Source organism: Salvelinus fontinalis, chromosome 29 (genome assembly GCF_029448725.1).
Source record: "Salvelinus fontinalis isolate EN_2023a chromosome 29, ASM2944872v1, whole genome shotgun sequence".
Classification (NCBI taxonomy): domain Eukaryota; kingdom Metazoa; phylum Chordata; class Actinopteri; order Salmoniformes; family Salmonidae; genus Salvelinus; species Salvelinus fontinalis.
This window is the reverse complement of record NC_074693.1, coordinates 23,164,574-23,192,286: the sequence shown is the minus strand read 5'-3', so window position 1 is coordinate 23,192,286 and position 27,713 is coordinate 23,164,574. Positions and strand designations below refer to the sequence as shown.

General features: G+C 42.5%; 2 protein-coding genes across 4 annotated transcripts in view; one reads left to right on the top strand and one right to left on the bottom strand.

Annotated features, from left to right (window-relative positions):
- The window catches only part of LOC129827620 (F-BAR and double SH3 domains protein 1-like), a 31,821-nt gene extending 5,788 nt beyond the window's left edge, over positions 1-26,033 (top strand). Inside the window, exons 2-19 of the mRNA XM_055888625.1 lie at positions 588-685; positions 1,161-1,206; positions 2,699-2,772; positions 3,033-3,177; positions 5,382-5,518; positions 9,662-9,725; positions 10,044-10,172; positions 10,787-10,909; positions 12,050-12,145; positions 12,322-12,441; positions 12,521-12,625; positions 15,204-15,485; positions 15,590-15,673; positions 20,357-20,549; positions 21,717-21,919; positions 22,220-22,409; positions 23,678-23,733; positions 25,377-26,033. Coding sequence (XP_055744600.1) covers positions 588-685; positions 1,161-1,206; positions 2,699-2,772; positions 3,033-3,177; positions 5,382-5,518; positions 9,662-9,725; positions 10,044-10,172; positions 10,787-10,909; positions 12,050-12,145; positions 12,322-12,441; positions 12,521-12,625; positions 15,204-15,485; positions 15,590-15,673; positions 20,357-20,549; positions 21,717-21,919; positions 22,220-22,409; positions 23,678-23,733; positions 25,377-25,427 — 2,196 coding nt within the window. The 3' untranslated portion in view covers positions 25,428-26,033. The remainder of the gene's footprint in view (positions 1-587; positions 686-1,160; positions 1,207-2,698; positions 2,773-3,032; positions 3,178-5,381; positions 5,519-9,661; positions 9,726-10,043; positions 10,173-10,786; positions 10,910-12,049; positions 12,146-12,321; positions 12,442-12,520; positions 12,626-15,203; positions 15,486-15,589; positions 15,674-20,356; positions 20,550-21,716; positions 21,920-22,219; positions 22,410-23,677; positions 23,734-25,376) is intronic.
- A 104-nt stretch (positions 26,034-26,137) lies between these two features.
- Positions 26,138-27,713, bottom strand: part of LOC129827621 (uncharacterized protein DKFZp434B061-like) — a 25,813-nt gene continuing 24,237 nt past the window's right edge. For all 3 annotated transcript variants that reach the window (XM_055888629.1, XM_055888628.1, XM_055888627.1), the window contains one exon: positions 26,138-27,713. This exon is cut by the window's right edge and continues 4,364 nt beyond it. The gene's annotated coding sequence lies outside the window, so the exon portion shown is untranslated.

The window sequence follows — 27,713 nt, the reverse complement described above, 5'->3', positions numbered from 1 at the left end:
AATGGGCAAGACACAACAATGTAAGTGCCTTTGAACGGGGTATGGTAGTAGGTACCAGTTGCACTGGTTTCTGTCAAGAACTGCAATGCCGTTGAGTTTTTAATGCTCAACAGTTTCCCGTGTGTATCAAGAATGGTCCACCACCCAAGGGACATTCAGCCAACTTGACACAACTGTGGGAAGCATTGGAATCAACATGGGCCAACATCCCTACGGAACAATTTCAACACATTGTAGAGTCCTTGCCCCCTCGAATACTACGTAGCAGAAGGGCTGTCATTTCTAAACGGTTCACCCGATATGGATAAGAATACCCTGAAATTAAAGCTGTCAGTCTGCACCTTAACCTCATAGTCATTGTATCATTTCAAATCCAAAGTCCTGGAGTACAGAGACAAAACAACAAAAACATTTTATCTGTCCCAATACTTTTGGACCTCACTGATAATTATAATCACTTATTTTTATTGACTGGATAGACTGTACTGTTGACATCCACTGTGCACGTGACGAATAAACTTTGATTTGATTTAGTCCCGGTGCTGGCCGGTCCTGATACAGGTATGTGTCACTGTTTTGATTGACAGGTGAAGGAGACCCAGCAGGTGAAGATGGCCTTTGCGGAGCAAGTTGGGCGGCTGCAGAGCAAACAGCAGCAGGAGGTAGAACTCCTGGAGGACATCAGGTGTGACCATCCTGTCCCACCCTGCCCCATCCTCCCTACCTGTCTCTGCTATACCCTGCATCACCCTACTCCACCCTGGCCCACTGTCCCACCCCCTACTCCATCTAACCTACCCTGCTCCTGCTTGTTCCCCCTTCTCCCCATCCTACAGAAGCATGTGTTTGTATAATACATACTGTACATATTTGATAATATTGTGTGTATGACTCCAGTGTAATCACAACAAGAACCAATAGACACTAATGATGCTGAGTGAAACAGAAGGATTTATGAACAAATCTTCAGATGTCTAGCATGTGGTCAGGCCTCCTGGGTGTTTACAGAGGTATATGCTGACTAATGCTCTCTGACAATTATCTCTCAGAGATATATACATATATATATATATAGATATAGATGGATAGATGATATAATTACTGTCTAAATGCAGTTCACTGACATATCCTAGATGTGATGTTTATTTTTCTTTGTCCAGGTCCTTCAGTAAACAGCGTGCTGCCATAGAACAAGAGTACAGTCAGGTGAGAGGCCTCTCATAATACTGATGCTGATTGACAAGCCGTGGTCAGGTCCCACTGGGCACACACTGGTTGAATCAACATTGTTTCAACGAAATGTGGAATTGACGTTGAATTGACATCTGTGCCCAGTTGGGTGTATGTCCGTGTCTTATGTTCACCTCTCCAGTGATGGGGGGCAGTAAACCATGTGATATGACCTTGGGACATCTTGTAGAGTGGCGTATCATTGAGCTGAAATGTGGTTGGAGTATTTGGACACTAACCTGTTCTCAGAGTGTTTTTGGTAGCATCCCCACAACAACTATTTTAAGCAACACTCTTACCACCCTCCTCCCCACATTTAAAAGCATTACTGAAAGCACTCATATTGAATGTTTTGAAATGGAATGCATTCAGATATTGATTCAGATATTAGTGTGTATTTCAGGGACCTTGGTGTTGTCCATAAGCAAGGCAGGGGAATACAACACACAGTATGCATCTGTCTCAGGAACCAGAAAAAACAGAGATAATGATGTCGCATATTGTACTGTAGTTCTCATGTTCCATTGGATGTTTCCCCATGGAGTCATCCATGGTGTACGTCATTCTGATAAGATTTACATAATAGGGTGTTTGATAAGCTGATAACTTCATTAAATGGCTGTGGAAATGTCTGCTTCAGATACACTGAACTGACCCTTTTCCTTTTCTAACATGCCTAGCTGGGTTATATCTACTGTAGTAACTTCCTGTAGTGTCTGACATAAGAGCATTCCTATTGAGTCTCCTATCCACTTGTTGCCGTGGACTTTGAACTTGCCTCTGACCATTGTGGTTTCTAGTTAGTTTCCGTAGTGAAATGAGTGTCCTGTGGTGCTGTCCCTTGGTTCTGTTGGTTGTTAACAATGCATTAACATTGGACCTATGGAGTAGGTCTAACAGTTGTAATAATGTTAACCTACACACTCAGACCAGTGTTTTCACCTCAGACCCTTGCACCATGGGGAATGTAGCAGGGTGGCGATGCTGAAATAAGGGCCTGTGAACCGATCCCTCCACATCTGAAAAGTTCAGAATAAAAGTGGTCTGTGGCTTTAGTACTACTGGTGGCTGGCGTGTAGCAGCTCTGCTATTTGATATCTTGGTGTGAAGGAGCCAGTGTGTTTCTGAGCCAAGCTCCTGGATCACTTCTCTGAAGTCGGTAGTGAGTTAATCTGAAACAGGAAGTGAACACTGGATAGGGCTGTTTTCACTGGGGTGTTGATGTTCCACCAGGGGCCTCGAGGGCAGAGCTTCTAGTATTGATTTAAAAAACTCTGCATTTCGCTCCAAATCTACATGTTATCCTGTACACAAAAACAAGACGTGTTCACTTTAGGCTGGGCCTGCACTTGCACTCCAAACCAAATTCATATTTATGGGTTACAACAAGGTTTATAAGGTGAATGTAATGAAATATCCCTGATTGTGTTTCCTATCATCTTTAATAAAACATATCCTTCTCTCTAAGGCCCTTCAGAGGCTGGCCATACAGTTCCAGAGGAAAGACTGGCAAAGAGGCAAGGGAGACTCTTTGCACTCTGGGTAACCTATCAGAAGCTTGATAGTTTGATCCCACTACATGTTAATGACCTTTTTACTCTCAGCCATTCCAACCACCAATTTTTGTAAAACAAGTTGCATTCAGCATTTCATAGACATATATGAAGGAAATATCTGTCAAATACTGTAATTATTCATGATTGAAGATGCTCCCATCACTAATCACACAGTCTAACATCAGGGGATGCCATAGTGCTGGTGTAATAACACCGCTCTCATTCTGTGTGTGTGTATACTGCCAGGAGTGTGTTTGCTGTGTGGAGGTCTCTGATTGAGGCCACGGCACAGAGTGGAGTGTGTCGTCTCACGGCGGCCGACGGATATCGTTCACTCACTGCCGACGCTCTGAAGAGCCTGAGGGCAGCCAAGGAGCTGAAGGCCAAGAGGGTGAGCTGAGCTGTGCAGTGGCTTATTGGAGGATGCACTGAAATAATGTACGATTCACATTGCAGTGCAGCTTAGTCTGAGTAACCAGATAGAAGAAAATGCATGTTTTTAGACAAGTGAACTATTTTCACAAAAGTAGTGCAGCATTCACAACTGTACATTTTCTTCATCAGGCTTCACTAAGCTGAGAACATTTTGTAGAAATGGTTTTCGAGTCTGTGAAAGCTTGTTTGATTTATCCACAGCTTGAACACACACTCACATCAAGCCTACTAGAATTCATCTACTCAGATTTTCAGTAGACCTCCCAAATTTTAAAAATAAATCAAAATCAAATTTATTTATATAGCCCTTCTTACATCAGCTGATATCTCAAAGTACTGTACAGAAACCTAGCCTGAAACCCCAAACAGCAAGCAATGCAGGTGTAGAAGCACGGTGGCTATGAAAAACTCTCTAGAAAGGCCAAAACCTAGAAAGAAACCTAGAGAGGAACCAGGCTATGAGGGGTGGCCAGTCCTCTTCTGTCACGATCGTGTGGCGGATTGATGGACCAAAACGCAGCTTTAGGAAAATAAGCCATCTTCTTTTATTTTAAAGATGACGAAAAATAAACACGAAACACTTAATACAAACTAACAAAACAACAAACGATCGTGAAGCTAATAAACGTTGTGCACATACAACAGGCTACAAACGTTCTGACATAGACAATTACTCACCACCAATGAGAGCCTATGGCTACCCTAAATAAGGCTCCCAATCAGAGACAACCGAATTCAGCTGTCTCTAATTGGGAACTCATTCAGGTAACCATAGACTCTCCTAGACAACTAAACATACATAGACAACACTAGACACATGTACTCCACACAAACCCATATACTATACCCAACAACCCCTTTACCATAAAAACACCCAAAACACAAACATTCCCCATGTCACACCCTGACCTAACTAAAATAATAAAGAAAACAAAGAATACTAAGGCCAGGGCGTGACATCTTCTGGCTGTGCCGGGTGGAGATTACAACAGAACATGGCCAAGATGTTCAAATGTTCATAAATAACCAGCAAGGTCAAATAATAGTAATCCCAGTGAACAGGTCATAGCCGCAGGAAGAACAGTTGAAACTGGAGCAGCAGCATGGACAGGTGGACAACAAGGAGTCATCATGCCAGGTAGTCCTGAGGCATGGTCCTAAGGCTCAGGTCCTCCGAGAGAGAGAAAGAAGGAAAGAGAGAATTAGAGAGAGCACACTTAAGTTCACACAGGACACCGGATAAGACAGGAGAAATACTCCAGATATAACAGACTGACCCTAGCCCCCCGACACATATATAGGTTAAAAGAGAGTGTAGCTTATGATAGCTTCCTCCTTATGAAAATGATTAAATTATGTAACCGGAGCATGTTGTTTTAAAGAAAAAAATCCACTCCAAAACAATATATATATATTTTTTTCTCCATTAGTCCTCTCTTGATACAGTACTAAAAATGTTTTGCATGTCAGCAGTGAAGTTTTCTAGATTATTGGTCTTTCAGGAAGCGTCACTTGCCACATCATCATGAAAAAATACAAATTAGGTCGTTTTTGAGTGGAGTTTTCATGAAGCCCACAATGCCTCCATTCACAAAACCACACAACTCATTACCAGAGGTTTTCTCATGTCATACATTCACTTTTTCTTGAGGAGGGAAATACATTCTAAGACAATCTAACACAAACAGCCAAAGTCTTTCATTTTCTCTATACCTTATTAGGAAAGGCACCAAATTGATCAGTACTTACTGACGACTTCCTCTCGACCTTTATGCTACTTTGTGGTAGTTGTTGTTAATGACAGAGAATCAAACAAAGTAGGAACGTGAGTCACTTGTTAGCGTTGAAAATATTGTGATCTTAAGGTTACTATTCAAGCAGTGGAAAACCCTGGAAAACCCCTTACACTTTTACAGCCTTGACCTCCACACGCTACATGCACTGTTAAACTACGGACAGTATTTATCATTTAAAACAATGCCTTTTGCACAACGTAACCAGCATTGAATCTATTGGATTTGTTGAATCTGTCCATCTAGAGACAGTTTGACATAGTTTAAATGCAGGTTGTTCCTCCTTCAGTTACCCCTATACGCTGTTCCGTCCATGCATATTGTTGTATTACATTGTAATAATATGATGTGTTGTGTTGCCCTACAGGGTCTAGAGCAGCTGCAGAGGGTACAGGGTGAGGTAGTGGATGCACTACGAGAGCTCCACAAGGTCAAGAAGAGATACTACCAGCTGAGTCACATGGCTAACGTGGCCAGGGAGAAAGCTGCTGACGCACAGGCCAAGTAAGTCTGTGAGTGTGAGCCTGGTCAAAAGTAGTGCACTATGTAGGGAATAGGTTGATTTGGGATGGAGTTTGTCTGTTTTTACGATCAGTGTGCAATATCCATCCATATACTGTATGTTATATACCAGGGATGGGCAACTGGTGGCATGCGGCACGTGGTCCCCCTTTTGTAGACAATTAAAAAGATTAATTAATTCAAATGTATTTTATTTTTTTGGGGGGGGACTCAGTCGGGGTCTCAACTTACTGTTGAGAGTTAGAATAATAGAATATACAAGGTGCAATTTCAAAATGTGGTTGTGCATCAGCAGTCACTAAATTAGCCCATGTCAGCAACTTTCCTTTAGATTGGTAAATTTATCTAGCGGCCAGCTATCTAAACTTTTAGTAAGCATGGTCGAATTACCAACCATTGATCATCAGTTTTCATATTATAAACTGTAAACATTTCTCTCTGCCCCAGTTGAGTTATCAAATTGCTAAATCTTCTCTCCTCACCATGGCAAAATGTGTGGAATTGCAGGAAATTAACTATAAAACTAAAAACAATGATCTTCGCTGCCACGAGGTTGGCTGCTAAAATGTTTTGCTCGCAAGGTGGGGATATGGATGTGGGTACGTAGACCCACCAGCCACTGTGGCCCCTCATGATGAGTTCCATTTTTTTGTGGCTCCCATCCCCATCAAAGTTGCCCATCCCTGTGTTAGACAAAAGCCCAAATGAAACCATATCTATTTTCATTGATTTTCCAGTAATACTCTTACTCTAGCCCTGCTTTGTTCCCATGTGACAGCCTTAAAGGTCCAATGCAGACGTTTTTATCTCAATATCAAATTATTTCTGGGTAAAAATGAAGTTGTGATAATTTTTGATTAAAATGGCCAAAAATAAACAAAAATAGCTTCTGTGATGTTTTATATACATTTTCAACCTATCTAATTGTATAGTATCCACAGATTGTGAGCTAAAGTTGAAAGCCATTCCTACGAGTATTATCATATTATTTATTGACTGACCAAATCGCCCAACACTGCTATTTGTAAGGTTCATTTTAAGTGAAGGTTGTGATTTTTTAACCATTCCTGAACCTGTGACTAGAAACAAGCTACATAGGGGCAATACCAGAATAAGTGATCTAGTGATTCTGTCTCTTCGCAGCAAAATCTACAAAGCTGAGACTGTTGTATGCCCCATATACAGTGCCCGGCACTCGCATATCGACTTTTTCCACATTTTCTTAGGTTACAGCCTTATTCTAAAATTGATTAAATAGTTTTTTCCCCCTCATAAATATACACACAATACCCCATAATGACCAAGCAAAAACTGTTTTTTTAATTTAAAAAACTGAAATATCACATTTACGTAAGTATTCAGACCCTTTACTCAGAACTTTGTTGAAGCACCTTTGGCAGCGATTACAGCCTCGAGTCTTCTTGGGTATGACGCTACAAACTTGGCACACCTGTATTTGGGGAGTTTATCCCATTCTTCTCTGCACATCCTCTCAAGCTCTGTCAGGTTGGATGCACAGCTATTTTCAGGTCTTTCCAGAGATGTTCGATTAGGTTCAAGTCCAGGCTCTGGCTGGGCCACTCAAGGACATTCAGAGACTTGTCCCGAAGCCACTCCTGCGTAGTCTTGACTGTGTGCTTAGGGTTGTTATCCTGTTGGAAGGTGAACGTTCGCCCAAGTCTGAGGTACTGAGCGCTCTGGAGCAGGTTTTCATCAAGGATCTCTCTGTACTTTGCTCCGTTCATCTTTGCCTCCATGCTGACTAGTCTCCCAGTCCCTGCCGCTGAAAAACATCCCCACAGCATGATGCTGCCACCACCATGCTTCACCGTAGGGATGGTGGCAGGTTTCCTCCAGACGTAACACTAGTTATTCAGGCCAAAGAGTTCAATCTTGGTTTCATCATACCAGAAAATCTTGTTTCTCATGATTTGAGAGTCTTTAGGTGCCTTTTGGCATACTCCAAGCGGGCTGTCATGTGCCTTTTACTGAGGAGTGGCTTCTGTCTGGTCACTCTACCCTTCCCCAGACCTGTGCCTCGACACAATCCTGTCTCGGAGCTCTACGAACAATTTCTTCGACCTCATGGCTTGGTTTTTGCTCTGACGTGCACTGTCAACTGTGGGACCTTATATAGACAGGTGTGTGCCTTTCCAAATCATTTCCAATCAATTTAATTTACCACAGGTGGACTCCAAGGAAGTTGTAGGAACATCTCAAGGATGATCAATGGAAAAATGATGCACCTGAGCTCAATTTCGAGTCTCGTAGCAAAGGTTCTGAGTACTTATGTAAATAAGGTATTTCTGTTTTTTTTTTGGTATAAATTTGCAAAAATGTCTAAAAACCTGTTTTCTCTTTGTCTTTGTGGGATATTGTGTGTAGATTGCTGAGGATTTAAAAAAAATACATTTAATCCATTTTAGAAAAAGGCTGTAACATAACAAAATGTGGAAAAAGTTAATACTTTCTGTTGATGGCAGGAATTTTGTATAATAATTTAAATTGAAAAACTCTAAGTGTTGAATCAAGTGTTTATTTTTCTGTACCAGTTCATAAACCATGTGCCATGGAATCGGTAAATCAAAAATCTCTTCCCATTTATTTTGCAACCTGCATGGTTCAGCTGTCAACATGTTGGTCCTCAAATGAAACCGGTATATTTTTCTATTTTTCCATGGCTGCAGAATCTTATCTATTTTTGCAAACTTTCTGTTGAAATTGATTGTGGTAAGTTCATTTATATTTTTTGAGATGTGAATACTAAGTATGTCTACTTCACCATCCGCCCATTTTATTGGTAAACTATAAATCACATGTTATTTTATTTGTCACATGCGCCGAATACAACAGGTGTAGAGGTAGTGTAAACACTGTGTCTTTTAACGATCCAATACGTAATATGGTACACTTGTCATAATTAGGTTTTAGTCCAAAAAGGCTAAAAAAAGTGATCAAGATCTTCAATGTGCAGGCATCCCGATTGCAGACTTTAGAAAAAACTTGAGTCATCGGCATAAATGGACACTTTTTAGTTTTTATCCCCTGGATTTCTAACCCATTGATGTTTTTGATGGATCTAATTTTAATAGCTAGCATTCAATGGCCATTATAAATAGATTTGGAGACAACGGACAGCCTTGTTTTACTCCTCTTAAAAGCTCAATACTTTCTGAGAAGTAACCATTATTTACTATTTTGCATCTGGGGTTGCTGTACATAACTTTAACCTATTGTATAAGAGATTCACCGAAATTAAAGTAGCCGTACTTTATCAAATGTCTTTTCAAAATCTGCTATGAAGACCAGGCCTGGTATCTTTGATGTTTCATAATGTTCAATTGCTTCAAGTAATTGTTGTATATTATCTCCAATATATTGTCCATGTAAAAAAAATACTATCAGGATTTAACAATATCTGGTCAAACTTTTTTTATTCTCTGTGCGATGCATTTCGCCAGGATTTTCACATCACAACATTGTAGTGTAAGAGGCCTCCAGTTTTTTAAATGCACTGGATCTTTATACTTACCACCTGGGTCCTGTTTTAGTAGTAATGAAATCAGACCTTCTTGTTGAGTACCTGAAAGTCTACAATTTTTTTCCAATATCCCCGTCCACGTGGAAATTTAAATCCATTTAAATTACAGGTTGTAATGCAACAAAATAGGAAAAACGCCAAGGGGGATGAATATTTTTTGCAAGGCACTGTACCACCTGGTGATGTCACATGGGAGACCAAAACTCCATCCCACCAAAACAGGCTGAAATTTCAGGTGGTCTTTTCAAACACCTCTCACTCTAAAAGGGCATAATCATAATTTTCACAATTTCATAGTATTGTTCCAACCTCATAGTGTGGAAATATATAGAACACACAGGAACATCAAGTTGTTGACTGAAACTGGGCCTTTAAGGCTACTTGTACCATAGTTAAATTATTCATCATCTGAGAGGGAGCAGTTAGTGGCATGTTAAATGTTCTGTAAACCTGTAGTCATTGCATTTTAGTTCAGATACGTGGTTGAAATGCATATTTTATGTCTATCGATTATTATTCATAATAATGTCATTAAGAGTCTTGGTTTGATTATTTCTATCACGTGCCCATGTGACCTTTTTCAGATTCAAGAAGAGTGACCATGGAATTTTCCATTTTAGGACAGGCTTGCAGAAAATGAGTTCAAAGGTAGGCTGACACACATGAAGGTCTGTATAGGCTGAAGTACCCCACCACCGCCATATAAGTGTCACCTGGCTAGTTAGTACACAGAGAGTACACATATTTCTGAAAGGGCAAATCGTGTTTTATCCGTTATATGCTTTACTATGAAGGAATGTCTTCAGTAAAACATGTAGGAATAGTGAGTTGCGTTGTTGAATATTGTACTCTTCTTAGTCACCTTGCACTTAGCCTATTGATTACCAATCAAATCAAATGCATTTTGATTGTAATAATGAAACATATTTTATCCTCTACTCACTCCTGCCTGTAACCGTTGTCCAGCTGAATACCAGGCTGAGGGAGTGTGACCAGAGACTGACAGAGGTGCGTAATGAGTACCTTCTGACACTGTCTGCCATCAACTCTCATCACCAGTACTACTACACTGCAGAGCTGCCTGCCATCATGAGGGTAAGACCACCTGGCATCTCCTAACGGCATACTGTCTCTCTGGATTCTCATCATGAGTCTGTCATAAGACTGAACACACTGCATAGTCCCCTCAGACGTACCTCCTGTCAGTGAAAAAACCTTCCTTTGTGTTTGTGATGAGTCACTGCTAGTTGGCATAATTTCCTGTCGCATTGTGGTTGTCTTAGCTGTAGAGTGGAGAGCACAAACTACCTGGTACACAGAAATGAACCCAAATAGGAAATCCTCAAATGTAATTTTTTGGCTTTTTACCTTTGCAAAGTAATCAGGTGAGTCAAAAGTTCAGCTCAGTAGAAACCATTCATTTCAGGGGTATTTTCCCCTCAGAACATTCATAACACAACAATCTTCTTGAAAGTATCTCTCTCTCAATCAAGGGAAATATCCCTCAGTGACTCAACTCTTGTTATTGCAGTAACCAATGTAATTCATTATGAATCAGTTGATTCAAATCCCTCAGACTGAAACATTGGAATGACTGAAACATAGGAAAATAAGAAAAGGGCATTTCCTTCTCAAATCACTTCTGATTTTGTACTGCATCAGGGCTTTGGCTATAACCCCAGCTCTCACCTCTGTCGTTTACCCAACAGAGACTGGACAGTGACCTGTATGAGCAAATCCGAGAACACTTCACTCTCTTGTGCTGCACAGAGATCGACACCTGCCGGTCAACGCATAGTAACTTTAGCCAGATCTGCGAGAACTCCACCAAGGTGAGGCCATGCGTGGGATCCACTGAAGCCCTTTTCACAGTAAAACCCTTCCACAGACAGTAGCCCCACTGTAATACCCAGAGCTGTGACATTCCTCACCTGGGCACCGCTGATGGAGGCCAGACAGACCACTGACTGATGTTCTGTTCTATGGGAGACATGTGAACTAGTGTCTGTGTCCCAAATAACACCATATTCCCTATATATTGCATTACTTTTGACCAGGGTCCATAGGGCTTTGGTCCAAAGTAGTGAACTACCGTAATTGCTGGACTATTAAGCGCACCTGAATATAAGCCGTACCCACTGAATTTAAAAAAAATATGTATTTTGTACATAAATAAACCGCACATGTCTATAAGCCGCAAGTGCCTACAGGTACATTGAAACAAATGAACTTTACACAGCCTTTAAACGAAACACGGCTTGTAACAAAAATAAATAGGCCTTTAAACGAAACACGGCTTATAACAAAAATAAATAGGCTTTAACGAAACACGGCTTGTAACAAAAATAAAAAAAATAGCAGTAAGCAGTAGCCTACCAAGAAAGTCAAACTTCATTGCGGTGGCGATTGTTTTGGCTTTCAGTCGGATCTGCACAGTTGAAACACCTCGGCCGTCTACTCTCTGTGTGTTGACCCAGTCTTCAAGCTCATTTTCTAGTTCGGGCCATCTGCTTTTCTTCTCTGAAAGCTTTTGTTGTCTTTTTGCACTGAGTCAGTTCCTCACGCTGCTGTTTCCAACGTCTTATCATCGACTCATTAAGGCCAAGCTCCCGTGCAGCAGCTCTATTTCCTTTTCCAACAGCCAGATCGATCGCCTTCAAGTTGAAAGCTGCATCATATGCATTTCTCTGTGTCTTTGCCATGATGAGGGTGACAAAATGACTACCGTAATCAGAATGATGGGAAGTTTGAGCGCGCTCGATTTACGTCACATTATGTGACGGTGCTCAGTTTTTTGGCGGCGTGAATCTTGTGAAGAAAAAAACCAAACATAAATTAGCCGCGTCATTGTATAAACCGCGAGGTTCATAGCGTGGGAAAAAAGTAACGGCTTATAGTCCGGAAATTACGGTATGTAAGAAATAATGTGCCAATGTGGCAGTAATGAGAGTGTTTGTTTGGTTCTCTGATAGGTGTCAAGAGAACGGAACATCCAGATCTTCCTCCAGGAGTTCCCGGTCTTCACCAGAACAGCCGGCTTTCACTTCCAGGTTGCCCCTCAAGACAAGGTGTGGCTCACTGTGGTACCACTGTTCTTGATTACCATGTAAACACCATTATATCACAATTAATATCCACAAAGCTGTTTGAATACAACCCTGATTGAGGTGAAAATGTTGATATTTTCATGTAGTCTTTTGTGTGTGAGATAATCCCAGCTTCACCTCTCCTGTTCTTTCTAAAGGTGTGCATTCTGAAGCAACATAGCTCCAGTGCTGAGGGGGAGAGCTGTTTGGACAAGGAGGCCCGCAAGTGGTCTGCTAAGGCTGCCAAAGACTACAAGATCATCTCACACGGAGATAGGGTGAGTAGTGGGCGAAAGCTCTGTTTACCTCTGGTTCGGGAGCTTGACTTTGTGTAACCTCTGTCTACCTTCCTCATAGGCACTGCAGATGCTGGACAGGCGTTTCAAACTGCTGTCAGGAGACACGGGAGTCAGCGTGGAACAGAAGATGGTGGAGGTGAAGGAGAGTGTGAGGAAAGCACAGGTAGGACTACTACTAGCCCAACGCTACTGTTACTGTTAGCTACTACTAGCCCAACGTAATGTTAATGAACTCACATTAACATTACCCTCCTACTATTCCAACCTACCAGGAAATTGATAATGATAAGGCAAGCAGTCATTAACCAGGCTTTATCAGAGTTCCTCTTTGATACGCTGGTGTTAGCCTTCTTTACACTCTTAGAAAAAAGGGTTCCAAAAGGGTTCTTTGGCTGTCCCCATAAGATAATCCTTTTTGGTTCTGGATAGAACCCTTTTTGGTTCCCCTCTGTGGAAAGGGTTCTACATGAAACCCAAAAGGGTTCGACCTGGAACCAAAAAGGGATCTTCAAAGGGTTCTCTTATGGGGTAGTGTAGAGGTGGATGTAGTTATTTAATGCTAAGTGACTGGTGGGTGATGAGACCAAGGCTGCGTGTGTTCTAGGCCTATAGCCATGGCTCTGCAGATGCAGGATGCTTTCTACTACTAGAGCCTTTACTCTGCCTGGCACATTGATGAGCCAGGTGAATGCCCTCTATCTGGATCTGAAAGGAATGTGTGTCACTGCCTACTTCCCACTTCCCACAAGGACAAATGCAAATGCTGCTGGCACTATGAGTCAGTTGGAACTGTTTCCTTCAACCCACCACCTCCTCCTGCTTTATTCAGTTGTCTTGGGCTCAGAGTAAGCGTTATGTGATGTAATCAAGCTTTTGTATTGGCCTGGAAAACCATGTTTCTTTACTTACAAGAAAGAAGTTGGGTTTAGGAAACATAATGCAGCCAATATGCTGTTAATATACTGCTAATATGAACCTAGTATGATGCTACTGCCAGCCCCAGATGTCCTTGTTGACTACAACGCTTATTTTGCTGTGCTGTTTAATGAATACTATTAGTATGATGGCTTATTAATATGTAGTGTGTTTAAGTTATTGTGTCTGAGGTGTTACATTGTGTGAGGTGTTACATTGTGTGAGCTGTTATAGTGTGAGGTGTTACATTGTGTGAGGTGTTACATTGTCTGAGGTGTTACATTGTCTGAGGTGTTACATTGTGTGAGGTGTTACATTGTGTGAGCTGTTACAGTGTGTGAGGTGTTACATTGTCTGAGGTGTTACAGTGTCTGAGGTGTTACAGTGTCTGAGGTGTTACAGTGTGTGAGGTGTTACATTGTGTGAGGTGTTACATTGTCTGAGGTGTTACAGTGTCTGAGGTGTTACAGTGTCTGAGGTGTTACAGTGTGTGAGGTGTTACATTGTGTGAGGTGTTACATTGTGTGAGGTGTTACATTGTCTGAGGTGTTACAGTGTCTGAGGTGTTACAGTGTCTGAGGTGTTACAGTGTGTGAGATGTTACAGTGTGTGAGGTGTTACAGTGTGTGAGCTGTTACAGTGTGTGAGCTGTTAGATTGTGTGAGGTATTACATTGTGTGAGGTGTTACATTGTCTGAGGTGTTACATTGTCTGAGGTGTAACATTGTGTGAGAGGTTACATTGTCTGAGGTGTTACATTGTGTGAGGTGTTACATTGTCTGAGGTGTTACAGTGTGTGAGGTGTTACAGTGTGTAAGTTGTTACAGTGTCTGAGGTGTTACATTGTGTTAGGTGTTACATTGTGTTAGGTGTTACATTGTGTTAGGTGGTACAGTGTGTTAGGTGGTACAGTGTGTGAGGTGGTACAGTGTGTGAGCTGTTACAGTGTCTGAGCTGTTACAGTGTCTGAGTTGTTACTGTTTGTGATTTGTTACAGTGTGTAAGTTGTTACAGTGTCTGAGGTGTTGCAGTGTGTGAGGTGTTACAGTGTGTGAGGTGGTACAGTTTGTGAGTTGTTACAGTGTGTGAGTTGTTACAGTGTCTGAGGTGTTACATTGTCTGAGGTGTAACATTGTGTGAGAGGTTACATTGTCTGAGGTGTTACATTGTGTGAGGTGTTACATTGTCTGAGGTGTTACAGTGTCTGAGGTGTTACATTGTGTTAGGTGTTACATTGTGTTAGGTGGTACAGTGTGTTAGGTGGTACAGTGTGTGAGGTGGTATATTGTGTTAGGTGTTACATTGTGTTAGGTGTTACATTGTGTTAGGTGGTACAGTGTGTTAGGTGGTACAGTGTGTGAGGTGTTACAGTGTGTGAGGTGGTACAGTGTGTGAGTTGTTACAGTGTGTGAGCTGTTACAGTGTCTGAGGTGTTACAGTGTGTGAGGTGTTATAGTGTCTGAGGTGTTATAGTGTGTGAGGTGGTACAGTGTGTGAGGTGTTACATTGTGTGAGGTGTTACAGTGTGTAAGTTGTTACAGTGTCTGAGGTGTTATAGTGTGTGAGGTGTTATAGTGTGTGAGGTGGTACAGTGTCTGAGGTGTTACAGTGTCTGAGGTGTTACATTGAGTTGTGGCTGTAAAAGGGATGACATTGAGGAAAAGTAATCTGGTACAAGGTACCTGTGAGAGACGTGTGGGAGGGGTGACAGGTGGTAGTAAGTGGTGTGTGTGTGTGTGTGTGTGTGTGTGTGTGTGTGTGTGTGTGTGTGTGTGTGTGTGTGTGTGTGTGTGTGTGTGTGTGTGTGTGTGTGTGTGTGTGTCCAGGTGAGCCGGGTGAAGGCGGAGTCCAGGCTGGCGCTGCTGGCGTCGGCGGGGGTGGACGTGGAGCCATGGATGAGCAGTGCTATGACCCAGGCAGACGAGGAGCTGGAGCGGGACAGGAGGCTGAGCGAGGCACGCATGTCCAACGGAGATATCTCCGAGGACGAGTTTGAGTTCACAGACTTCGACGACTACGATGAAGATGGTGACACTTTCATCGATTCAACTTCCTGCTCGGTGCCGTGTGGATACCCCTTGGCTTGCATGGTTCTCTACAGCTATCAGGTGACAATATCAGGACTTAACATTTTAGAAATGTCAACATTACAGGAATGGGATTTTCCTCTCAGTTGTTATTGTGTGTAATTTGCTGGCCCATCTTCCTGCAGGCCTGCCAAGGAGACGAGCTGTCAATCACAGAGGGAGAAGAGCTTCAGGTGATAGAGGATGGAGACATGGAGGACTGGCTGAAGGTAAATGAGGACAGATTTCTTTCTGTCTACGTCCCAAATGGCACCCTATTCCATATTTAGGCTCCATAGGGCTCTGGTCAAAAGCAGTGAACTATGTAGGGTATAGGGTGCCATTTGGGATGTCACTTTTGTCTCATGGAACAGTGCTATTTACTGTAGCAGGCAGTTGTTCCCACGCGTTTGCCCACTCTACCAAATGCCTGTGGTCTCCTCACTTCCTGTTTCTACTAAGCACAAAGTAAACAAACTGCCGGTCTTCCTGTTTGAGAAAGAGAGGCATTATGTCGCTTCAACTTCATCTTTAGTGATCCGTAACAGTTGTGAAAAATAACGGGTCAATTGCAACCAACATTAAGCACTGTCAACATTAGGCGAGCTCTCTGTAAACCATTAATAAGATCCCACACAGTTGATCTCAACTACAACCACTATTGGCCATCATGTTACCGCTCTCTAAAAGTGTTAACTTTATGTCCTGGTTACTGCCAACATTTTTCAAGACTATTTAGCCCTCTGGTGGGTATTATCTTCAGAATAAATTAAACCTTCTATTTGAGCAGACTAAGCACAGATTTGACTATTTAACAATCATTCCTCGGTGACAATTTAACATTCACATTTTATCAGAAGATAAAGTATCCTGAACTATCCACATTCTAAAATTGGTAACTAAATCAAGCCAATCATGATTGAGTTAGTATAATATATGTTTTCATAAAATTATAGTCTAATCAAGGATACTAAATGTAAAATTACAGATTATATTATAATGTAGCCCAAACATAGATGTCTATAATGTATTGTACTTTACTGTACTGTACTCTACAGTACCCCTGTGCACAAAGCGAGGTTCGTACAGAAATGGTTTGACGAGATCGGTGTGGAAGAACTTGACTGGCCTTGGGGGAAGGCTGCTTTGTGCACAGGGTTATTGTTATGCTGAAACAGGAAAGGGCTTTCCCCCAAGCTGTTGCCACAAAGTTGGAAGCACAGAATCGTCTAGAATGTCATTGTATGCTGTAGCGTTAAGATTTCCCTTCACTAGAACTGAGGCGTCTAGTCCGAACCATGAAAAACAGCCCCAGACCATTATTCCTCCTCCACCAAACTTTACAGTTAGCACCATGCATTGGGGCAGGTAGCGTTCTCCTGGCATGCGCCAAACCCAGATTCGTCCGTTGGACTGCCAGATGGTGAAGCGTGATTTATCACTCCAGAGAATGCATTTCCACTGCTCCAGAGTCCAATGGGAGCTAGCTTTACACCACTCCAGCCGGCCCTTGGCATTGTGCAAGGTGATCTTAGGCTTGTGTGCGGCTACTCGGCCATGGAAACCCATTTCATGAAGCTCCTGATGAACAGTTCTTGTGCTAACGTTGCTTCCAGAGGCAGTTTGGAACTCGCTAGTGTATGTTGCAACCAAGGACAGACGATTTTTACGCGCTACGTGCTTAAGCACTTGGCAGTCCCATTCTGTGCGCTTGTGTGGCCTACCACTTCGCTGAGCCGTTGTTGCTCCTAGACGTTTCCACTTCACAATAACAGCACTTACAATTGACCAGGGCAGCTCCAGCAGTACATACATTTTACAAACTGACTTGTTGGAAAGGTGGCATCCTATGAAGGTGGCACATTGAAAGTCACAGATCTTCAGTAAGTCCATTCTACTGCCAATGTTTGTCTATGGAGATTACATGGCTGTGTGCTCAATTTTATACACCTGTCAGCAATGGGTGTGGCTGAAATAGCTCATTTGTATTTATTATGGATCCCCATTGGCTGCTGCCAAGGCAGCAACTACTCTTCCTGGAGTCCAGCAAAATTAAGGCAGTTTATAATTTTTTTTAAACATTACAATACATTCACAGATTTCACAACACGCTGTGTGCAGGCCCCTACTCCACCACCATCACATATCTACAGTACTAAATCCATGTGTATGTGTGTGTATAGTATGTATGTTATCGTGTGTGTGTGTATGCATGAGTCTGTGCCTATGTTTGTGTTGCTTCACAGTACCCGCTGTTCCATAAGGTGTTTTTTTAATCTGTTTTTTAAATATAATTTTACTGCTTACATCAGTTAGATACATGGAATAGAGTTCCATGTAGTCATGGCTCTATGTAGTACTGTATGCCTCCCATAGTCTGTTCTGGACTTGGGGACTGTGAAGTGACCTCTTGTGACATGTTGGATATACATGGGTGTCCGAGCTGTGTGCCAGTAGTTCAAACAGAAAGCTTGGTGCATTCAACATGTCAATACCTCTCATAAATAGAAGTAGTGATGAAGTCAATCGCTCCTCCACTTTGAGCCAGGAGAGATTGACATGCATATTATTGATATTAGCTCTCTGAGTACATCCAAGGGCCAGCCGTGCTGCCCTGTTCTGAATCAATTGCAATTTTTTTGTGGCACCTGACCACACGTGTAACAATTCCAGTGGTGGAAATAAGAGTCAGGTGCAGAGAGCAGGAATATCTTCAACGAGTGGAATTTATTTCCTTACAGTAATCACCTACAATCCGTTGACGCCACACTAAACACTGGGCGCGTAAAGAGTAATGTCCAAAGTAAATTGAATCACAAAAATCCACTAATACACACCACAAACACGAAACAGAAAAACAAGCCCGCACAAAAGTGAGCGGGCAAACTGGGTTTAAATAACCCCTAACCTAAACACACAACAGGTGAAACAAATTAGACCAACTAAAAAGAAAACAGAAAAGGGGATCGGTGGCAGCTAGTAGACCGGAGACGACGACCGCCGAGCGCCGCCCGAACGGGAAGAGGCACCATCCTCGGCGGGACTCGTAACAACACGACTGAACAGTAGTCAAGGTGCAACAAAACTAGGGCCTGTAGGACCTGCCTTGTTGATAGTGTTGTTAAGAAGGTAGAAACTAGGGCTTGTAGGACCTGCCTTGTTGATAGTGTTAAGAAGTTAGAAACTAGGGCCTGTAGGACCTGCCTTGTTGATAGTGTTGTTTAGAAGGCAGAGCAGTGCTTTATTATGGACTTTTCCCATCTTAGCTACTGTTGTATCAACATGTTTTGACCATGACATTTTACAATCCAGAGTTACTCCAAGCAGTTTAGTCATCTCAACTTGCTCAATTTCCACATGATTTATTATTATGCTTTTAGTTTTAGAAATATTTAGGGCTAATGTATTCATTGCCACCCATTCTGAAACTAACTGCAGCTCTTTGTTGAGTGTTGCAGTCATTTCAGTCGCTGTAGTAGCTGACGTGTATAGTGTTAAGTCATCCACATACATAGACACTCTGGCTTTACTCAAAGTCGGTGGCATGTTGTTAGTAAAAATTGGAAAGAGCAAGGGGCCTAAACAGCTACTCTGGGGAATTCCTGATTCTACCTGGATTATGTTTGAGAGGCTTCTATTAAATAACACCTGTTAGACAAGTAACTTTTTATCCACATTATAGCAGGGGGTGTAAAGACCTAACACATATGTTTTTCCAGCAGTAGACAATGATCAATAATTTCAAAAGCTGCACTGAAGTCAAACAAGACAGCCCCCACAATCATTTTATCATCAATTTCTCTCAGCCAATCATCAGTCATTTGTGTAAGTGCTATGCTTGTTGAGTGTCCTTCACTATAAGCATGCTGAAAGTCTGTTGTCAATTTGTTTACTGTGAAATAGCATTGTATCTGGTCAAACACAATTTTTTCCAGAAGTTTACTAAGGGTTGGTAACAGGCTGATTGGTCAGCTATTTGAGCCTGTAAAGGGGTCTTTACTATTCTTGGGTAGCGGAATGACTTTAGCTTCCCTCCAGTCCTGAGGGCACACACTTTCTAGTAGGCTTAAATTGAAGATGTGGCAAATAGGAGTGGCAATATTGTCTGCTATTATCCTCAGTAATTTTCCATCCAGATTGTCAGACCCCGGTGGCTTGTCATTGTTGATAGACAACAATAATGTGTATATTCTAGTGTATATTCTTACAATAAATATTGATTCATTACCAGCTTTGCTATTTTCAATGTTCCTGATAGGTCGATATTTAATTGGGGCCTGGAGTAGAGAACCTAGACCCAGCTGTGCGGTATCTAACTCATTTGACACAGTAACAACGGGAGATCAACTGATCTTCTGGTTTATTCTTGTGGCTTTTTGGTTGCAAGCAAGTTTGTTTTAACACGCTGGTGCACGTAATCTCCCATTAGTATTGTTTTAAGAAATCCAGCGCCAACCTACAGCTGCGCATTAAGCCTGTTGGTTGCAATTGACCCAACGAGACTCTATAATTGACCCAACGAGACTCCATAATTGACCCAACGAGACTCTATAATTGACCCAACGAGACTCTATAATTGACCCAACGAGACTCTATAATTGACCCAACGAGACTCTATAATTGACCCAACGAGACTCTATAATTGACCCAACGAGACTCCATAATTGTCCCAACGAGACTCTATAATTGACCCAACGAGACTCTATAATTGACCCAACGAGACTCCATAATTGACCCAACGAGACTCTATAATTGACCCAACGAGACTCTATAATTGACCCAACGAGACTCCATAATTGAATGGCTATAATACTATCTTCTTAATTAACACATCTATGAAGTCCAACTGTCCCTGCATATACTATCCCTAAAGCCATGTTATTGACACTCACTGACTGTGTACTCCTCTCCAGGCACGTAATGCAGCAGGCCAGGTTGGCTACGTCCCCGAGAGGTACCTGCAGTTCCTGTGGTCACCAGGAGAGGGCTCCTCTGTCTGCCTGGCGCAGGGCTTCCCTTGTCCCGAGCTGGACTGGTCTTTCAACAGTTCCGGCTCCTCATCACAACATTCCAAGAGGCAGCAGGGCCGCTCCCCTCACTCTGGGGGTTAGTAGGATCTCTTCTGTCTTAAGAATCATCACTAACCAGAAAGCTTCTCTCCCACCTCTGAATGTTTGTGACATGATTGATACCATTTGGACAAGTGGCCAAATTCCAAGTTCAAGCCGTCATTGATATAACTGTGTCACCATCTTGTTAATCATTAGTAATGTAGACAACGTTTACCTGTCACGTTTCTGACCTATTTCTGTTAGTTTGTTGTATGTGTTAGTTGGTCAGGACGTGAGGTTGGGTGGGCATTCTATGTTGTCTGTTTCTATGTTGGTTTAGGGTTGCCTGGTATGGCTCTTAATTAGATGTTTGGCGTTCCTCTAATTGAGAGTCATATTTAGGTAGGTTGTTTCACAGTGTTCGTTGTGGGTGGTTGTCTCCTGTGTCAGTGTTTGTCACACCATACGGGACTGTTCGGTTTGTTTTTGTACATCGTCATTTTGTGTAGTCTATTTTCCCTGTTCGTGCGTTCTTCGTGTTTAATGTAAGTTCGTCGTCCAGGTCTGTCTACTCCGTTTGTTGTTTTGTTAGTTATAGTGAAGTTCGTGTTTTTTCGTCTTGTCTTTAAATAAATTATGTGTACACAACCCGCTGCGCCTTGGTTCCCTCACTACTCCTCCTTTTCGGTTGAAGAGGAGGAGGACTACCGTTACATTACCCATGTATTACTGACTTGTCTGAGTCTGTTCTGTGACGCATATCTGGCACGGGCTCTGTTTGAGTACCAGTCTGATGTCTGTGTGTTTGGTTCTGGTCTGGTCTGTTCTGTGGTGCAGGTCTGGGACGGGCTCTGTTTGAGTACCAGTCTGATGTCTGTGTGTTTGGTTCTGGTCTGTTCTGTTCTGTGGTGCAGGTCTGGGACGGGCTCTGTTTGAGTACCAGTCTGATGTCTGTGTGTTTGGTTCTGGTCTGGTCTGTTCTGTGGTGCAGGTCTGGGACGGGCTCTGTTTGAGTACCAGTCTGATGTCTGTGTGTTTGGTTCTGGTCTGGTCTGTTCTGTGGTGCAGGTTTGGCACGGGCTCTGTTTGAGTACCAGTCTGATGTCTGTGTGTTTGGTTCTGGTCTGGTCTGTTCTGTGGTGCAGGTCTGGCACGGGCTCTGTTTGAGAACCAGTCTGATGTCTGTGTGTTTGGTTCTGGTCTGGTCTGTTCTGTGGTGCAGGTCTGGCACGGGCTCTGTATGAGTACCAGGGCCAGGGTCCAGAGGAGCTGTCCTTCCCAGAAGGGGCGGTCATTAGGCTGCTGCGCTGCCGCCAGGGGGAGGTGGACGACGGCTTCTGGGAGGGAGAGCTGGACGGACGCGTGGGGGTCTTTCCTTCTCTGGTAGTGGAGCTGCTGGGAGACGGGGAGGAAGAGGAAGAGGAGGTGAGAGATCTGGTTAACCCTCTGAATGACACTTTGTTGTCAAATGTACCTGGACTCAAAACACACATGGAGGGATGAGAAAGAAAGCTTTGAACATACAGTATGGATGAGGTCTAGTTGTGAAGTGTGCCACCTTGTGGTATAATACTGTACAACACATTCCATAAGACTAGTCAAGTGATAGAAGATTCAACTCTGCAGATAGAATTTGGAGTCTGTTAAAAAAACTCTGCATTCTCAAGGGGATTACTATTATTTTCATGATCTCAATTCCCATTGTTTCTACATTTCATTCTGCAGAGCCTTCCCACCCCTACTCTTCCTCCATTCTCTCCACCAATCCCTATTTCTGGAACCCCCTGCAGTCTCCTCTGCTTCTCATCTGGCCCTGGGTCCTGGTCTGTAAACAGTACGCCCCCTAAGGACCCGGAGGACAGGTTGCAGGCTTCTTTCTCACTGAAAACACAGAGCCTGTCAGACAGCAGGGCAGGTGGGGATTAACTCTCAGTCATCATAGAAACCCGATGTACAGTACACACACTGTTAGAAACCCAGTAGTCTTCATTAACAATGTACAGTACATACACTGTTAGAAACCCAGTAGTCTTCATTAACAATGTACAGTACACACACTGTTAGAAACCCAGTAGTCTTCATTAACAATGTACAGTACATACACTGTTAGAAACCCAGTAGTCTTCATTAACAATGTACAGTACACACACTGTTAGAAACCCAGTAGTCTTCATTAACAATGTACAGTACATACACTGTTAGAAACCCAGTAGTCTTCATTAACAATGTACAGTACATACACTGTTAGAAACCCAGTAGTCTTCATTAACAATGTACAGTACATACACTGTTAGAAACCCAGTAGTCTTCATTAACAATGTACAGTACATACACTGTTAGAAACCCCGTAGTCTTCATTAACAATGTACAGTACATACACTGTTAGAAACCCAGTAGTCTTCATTAACAATGTACAGTACATACACTGTTAGAAACCCAGTAGTCTTCATTAACAATGTACAGTACATACACTGTTAGAAACCCAGTAGTCTTCATTAACAATGTACAGTACATACACTGTTAGAAACCCAGTAGTCTTCATTAACAATGTACAGTACATACACTGTTAGAAACCCAGTAGTCTTCATTAACAATGTACAGTACACACACTGTTAGAAACCCAGTAGTCTTCATTAACAATGTACAGTACATACACTGTTAGAAACCCAGTAGTCTTCATTAACAATGTACAGTACATACACTGTTAGAAACCCAGTAGTCTTCATTAACAATGTACAGTACATACACTGTTAGAAACCCAGTAGTCTTCATTAACAATGTACAGTACATACACTGTTAGAAACCCAGTAGTCTTCATTAACAATGTACAGTACATACACTGTTAGAAACCCAGTAGTCTTCATTAACAATGTACAGTACATACACTGTTAGAAACCCAGTAGTCTTCATTAACAATGTACAGTACATACACTGTTAGAAACCCAGTAGTCTTCATTAACAATGTACAGTACATACACTGTTAGAAACCCAGTAGTCTTCATTAACAATGTACAGTACATACACTGTTAGAAACCCAGTAGTCTTCATTAACAATGTACAGTACATACACTGTTAGAAACCCAGTAGTCTTCATTAACAATGTACAGTACATACACTGTTTTGTTCCTTTTCTTTTCTCTGAACACTGTGTATCTGGTCTTGTTTTCTCTCATATCCTCTCAGAGAGTGGAGGTAGCACACACAGCTCACCTGACCTCTCAGCCAGAAGAATACGACCGGTATGTAGACTAGACTAGGGCTGGGTAGGGTGGGTAGGGATGGGTAGTGAGGGGCTGGGTAGGTCAGGGTGGGTAGGGGTGGGTAGGGTAGGGCTGGGGAGGGATGGGTAAGACTGGGTAAGACTGGGAAGGTTTGGCTAGGGCTGGGTAGGGTTGTGTAGGAAATGGTAGGACTGGGTAGGACTGGATAGGGCTGGGTAGTGTTGAGTAGGGCTGGGTAGGGCTGGGTAGTGTTGAGTAGAGCTTGGTAGGACTGGGTAGTGTTGAGTAGTGCTGGGTAGGACTGGTTAGTGTTGAGTAGTGCTGGGTAGGACTGGGTAGTGTTGAGTAGAGCTTGGTAGGACTGGGTAGTGTTGAGTAGGGCTGGGTAGGACTGGGTAGTGTTGAGTAGGGCTGGGTAGGACTGGGTAGTGTTGAGTAGAGCTTGGTAGGACTGGGTAGTGTTGACTAGGGCTTGGTAGGACTGGGTAGTGTTGAGTAGGGCTGGGTAGTGTTGAGTAGGGCTGGGTAGGACTGGGTAGTGTTGAGTAGGGCTGGGTAGGACTGGGTAGTGTTGAGTAGGGCTGGGTAGGACTGGGTAGTGTTGAGTAGGGCTGGGTAGGACTGGTTAGTGTTGAGTAGTGCTGGGTAGGACTGGGTAGTGTTGAGTAGAGCTTGGTAGGACTGGGTAGTGTTGAGTAGGGCTGGGTAGGACTGGGTAGTGTTGAGTAGGGCTGGGTAGGACTGGGTAGTGTTGAGTAGTGCTGGGTAGGACTGGGTAGTGTTGAGTAGGGCTGGGTAGGACTGGGTAGTGTTGAGTAGGGCTGGGTAGTGTTGAGTAGGGCTGGGTTGGATTGGGTAGTGTTGAGTATGGCTGGGTAGGACTGGGTAGTGTTGAGTAGGGCTGGGTAGGACTGGGTAGTGTTGAGTAGGGCTGGGTAGGACTGGGTAGTGTTGAGTAGGGCTGGGTAGGACTGGGTAGTGTTGAGTAGGGCTGGGTAGGACTGGGTAGTGTTGAGTAGGGCTGGGTAGTGTTGAGTAGGGCTGGGTAGGACTGGGTAGTGTTGAGTAGTGCTGGGTAGTGTTGAGTAGGGCTGGGTAGGACTGGGTAGTGTTGAGTAGGACTGGGTAGTGTTGAGTAGGGCTGGGTAGGACTGGGTAGTGTTGAGTAGGACTGGGTAGTGTTGAGTAGGGCTGGGTAGGACTGGGTAGTGTTGAGTAGGGCAGGGTAGTGTTGAGTAGGGCTGGGTAGGACTGGGTAGTGTTGAGTAGGGCTGGGTAGGACTGGGTAGTGTTGAGTAGGGCTGGGTAGTGTTGAGTAGAGCTCGGTAGGACTGGGTAGTGTTGAGGTAGGGTAGGGATGGGTAAGGATGGGTAGAGCTGGGTAGGGGTGGGGAGGCTGGGTAGGTATATGGGTAGGTCAGGGTAGGACAGGGCTGGGCAGGGTTTGTGCTGCTTCCTCATTTTCTCATCATATCCTTTTTGTGGTGCCCTATCACCTTGATTGAATTTTGGAGCATAAAGCGAGACGGCTCAGTTTTTCAGTCATTATATTATGCTCCGTAAGCGTGAACATCTTTTCAGTTGATCAAATCTTCATGTAGTTTCCATTGTCTGCTGAATCATCTGTTTGTCTGTCTTTATTCATTGTTTTGTTGTCCCAGACAAGGGCTCCCCCTCTTCCCCCGACTCAGAGACACTCCCCCATGCCCTGAGGAAGCATGTGTGGGGGAGTGTTCAGAAGAGACAGAGTGGACACCACAGGAGAGTCTTGTGCCTTCACCAAAAGGATGAAACACACCATCACAGGGACTTGTACAGTTTGTAGCTACCAGGTGAGCTTGGTCTCTTCCTGACGGGCTACACTATTTTTGAAAGTCAGTATTCTTGTATTGTTTACGTGATAATATGTCAAAAAACATGGATTCGTCTGTCTCTGAGCTTCAGGGACATCCTTCACCAGTTTTCAGAAGTATTAAACTATCTTGTAGGAAGTGATGTTTATAATTTGCGAATGATAAGATACAGGGTTATTTGAGATCCTGTAGAAATAAATGTTCAGTATTGCAGTTCAAATAAGCTTGTGCCTGATGTTTTTTTAGCTTGCATGATAATGTACTGTATTAATTATACAGTAGTAAACCATATATAATGTACTGTATTAATTATACAGTAGAAAACCACATAATGCACTGTATTAATTATACAGTAGTAAACCATATTCTACATGTCATGTTCTATTTCCATGAGAACCAGAATCAAACATGGACACTGAGATGAATACAAACAATCTTCCTGGTGTGTTTGTCCTTGTTAATATCTTACCTCTGAATTACAGGATGGTTGAAGTATCAGAACAAAATGCTCTAACAGTACCACATTGGGCTAAGTCCACTGCAACAATTAGTCATACGAACAACAAAGGTCAAATGCATAGCTTTAATATATACTTAGTTTGATTCCTTAAGAATTGTTCATTGTACAGCTGCACTTTCACATTTGAGACTACTCAAATCATCAGGTTGTTGATTAATAGTATGCATATAATATATATATGTTTTCCTCATGAGTTATTTCCAGCGTCGGTCAATGAAGACACATGCAATATATGATTCTAAGGCCATTACAAACACATTTAAATATAGTTTACACTCAAGACTAAGGAGTTAGATCATTACTGTGAACTGATAATGCATGTAGCAGCCATGACCAGCAGAGGAGACCACATCCTGGTAACACATACAGGAAACGATTCCTGTATGTGACGATTCCTGTATGTGACGATTCCTTCGATTTCTGTATGTGACGATTCCTTCGATTCCTGTATGTGACGATTCCTTCGATTCCTGTATGTGACGATTCCTTCGATTCCTGTATGTGACGATTCCTTCGATTCCACAAAAAGAATACTTTGGTGTGCTTTTGTTTGCCAGTTCATTTGAAACATGAAATCTTAATTAAAATTAGTCATATTCTTTGCTTAGCAGAGCTATAACCAGATATAGTACCATTCACATATGGAGTTACAGTACTGTTCGCTGGTGAAACATTTATGACTGTGACATACAGACAGATATATTCAGTAGTAAGCTTCTGATTTCTTGACCATTTCACATCTATGATGCATATTAAAGTAAACATGTCTAATGCATATAAACGCCATTATGTTAGTTGTTCTTTATTGCGTATTATAATATTTTCAATGTTGATACTATCTCTACAAGGTTGGGGCTCCCGAGTGGCGCAGTGGTCTAAGACACTGCATCACAGTACAAGAGATGTCACTGCAGTACCTGGTTTGAATCCAGACTACATCACATCCAGCCGTGATTGGGAGTCCCATAGGGCGGTGCACAATTGGCCCAGTGTCGTCAGGGTTTGGCCGGAGTAGGCCGTCATTGTAAATAAGAAGTTGTTCTTAACTGACTTGCCTAGTTAAATAAAGGTTAAATAAAGGTTAAATAAAAATAAAAAAGGTTACACCAACAATCACATTGACTCTGATCAGCCTTTACATTCAGAAGAGGATGACAGTCATTTAACCTGGTATTTGCTTTCTTGACAAATAATAATAAATAAGTATTTAGTCACATCAAAACCTTGCATTTTCTAATTGCAATGCATCTGTAGTAAATGAAAACAGATGTGATCAGTTTCAAGCAAAACTAGATTAAATAATCTGGTATCAAGAGTTTCACATAATTTCCATAATTCAAATTCAACTCAGGAATATTGTCATCGTATGGCTAAAACCGTATTCTCTGGCTAATAAGGAAATATCTGTTGTGCAAAAAAATGAACACAGCCTTAATGCCCTGTTGACATTGAACATCATACCACACTGAAATCCCATTGGTTGTGCAGCAATAAGGAATTGGAGTCAACGAGAGAGAAGAGGTGAGGCGTATGTTGTATGTCTATGAGAGAAACACTGTTCACTACTATGGATCAGGGTCCTATTCATTATGATACACCATAGCAAATGTTTTGCAACAGATAAC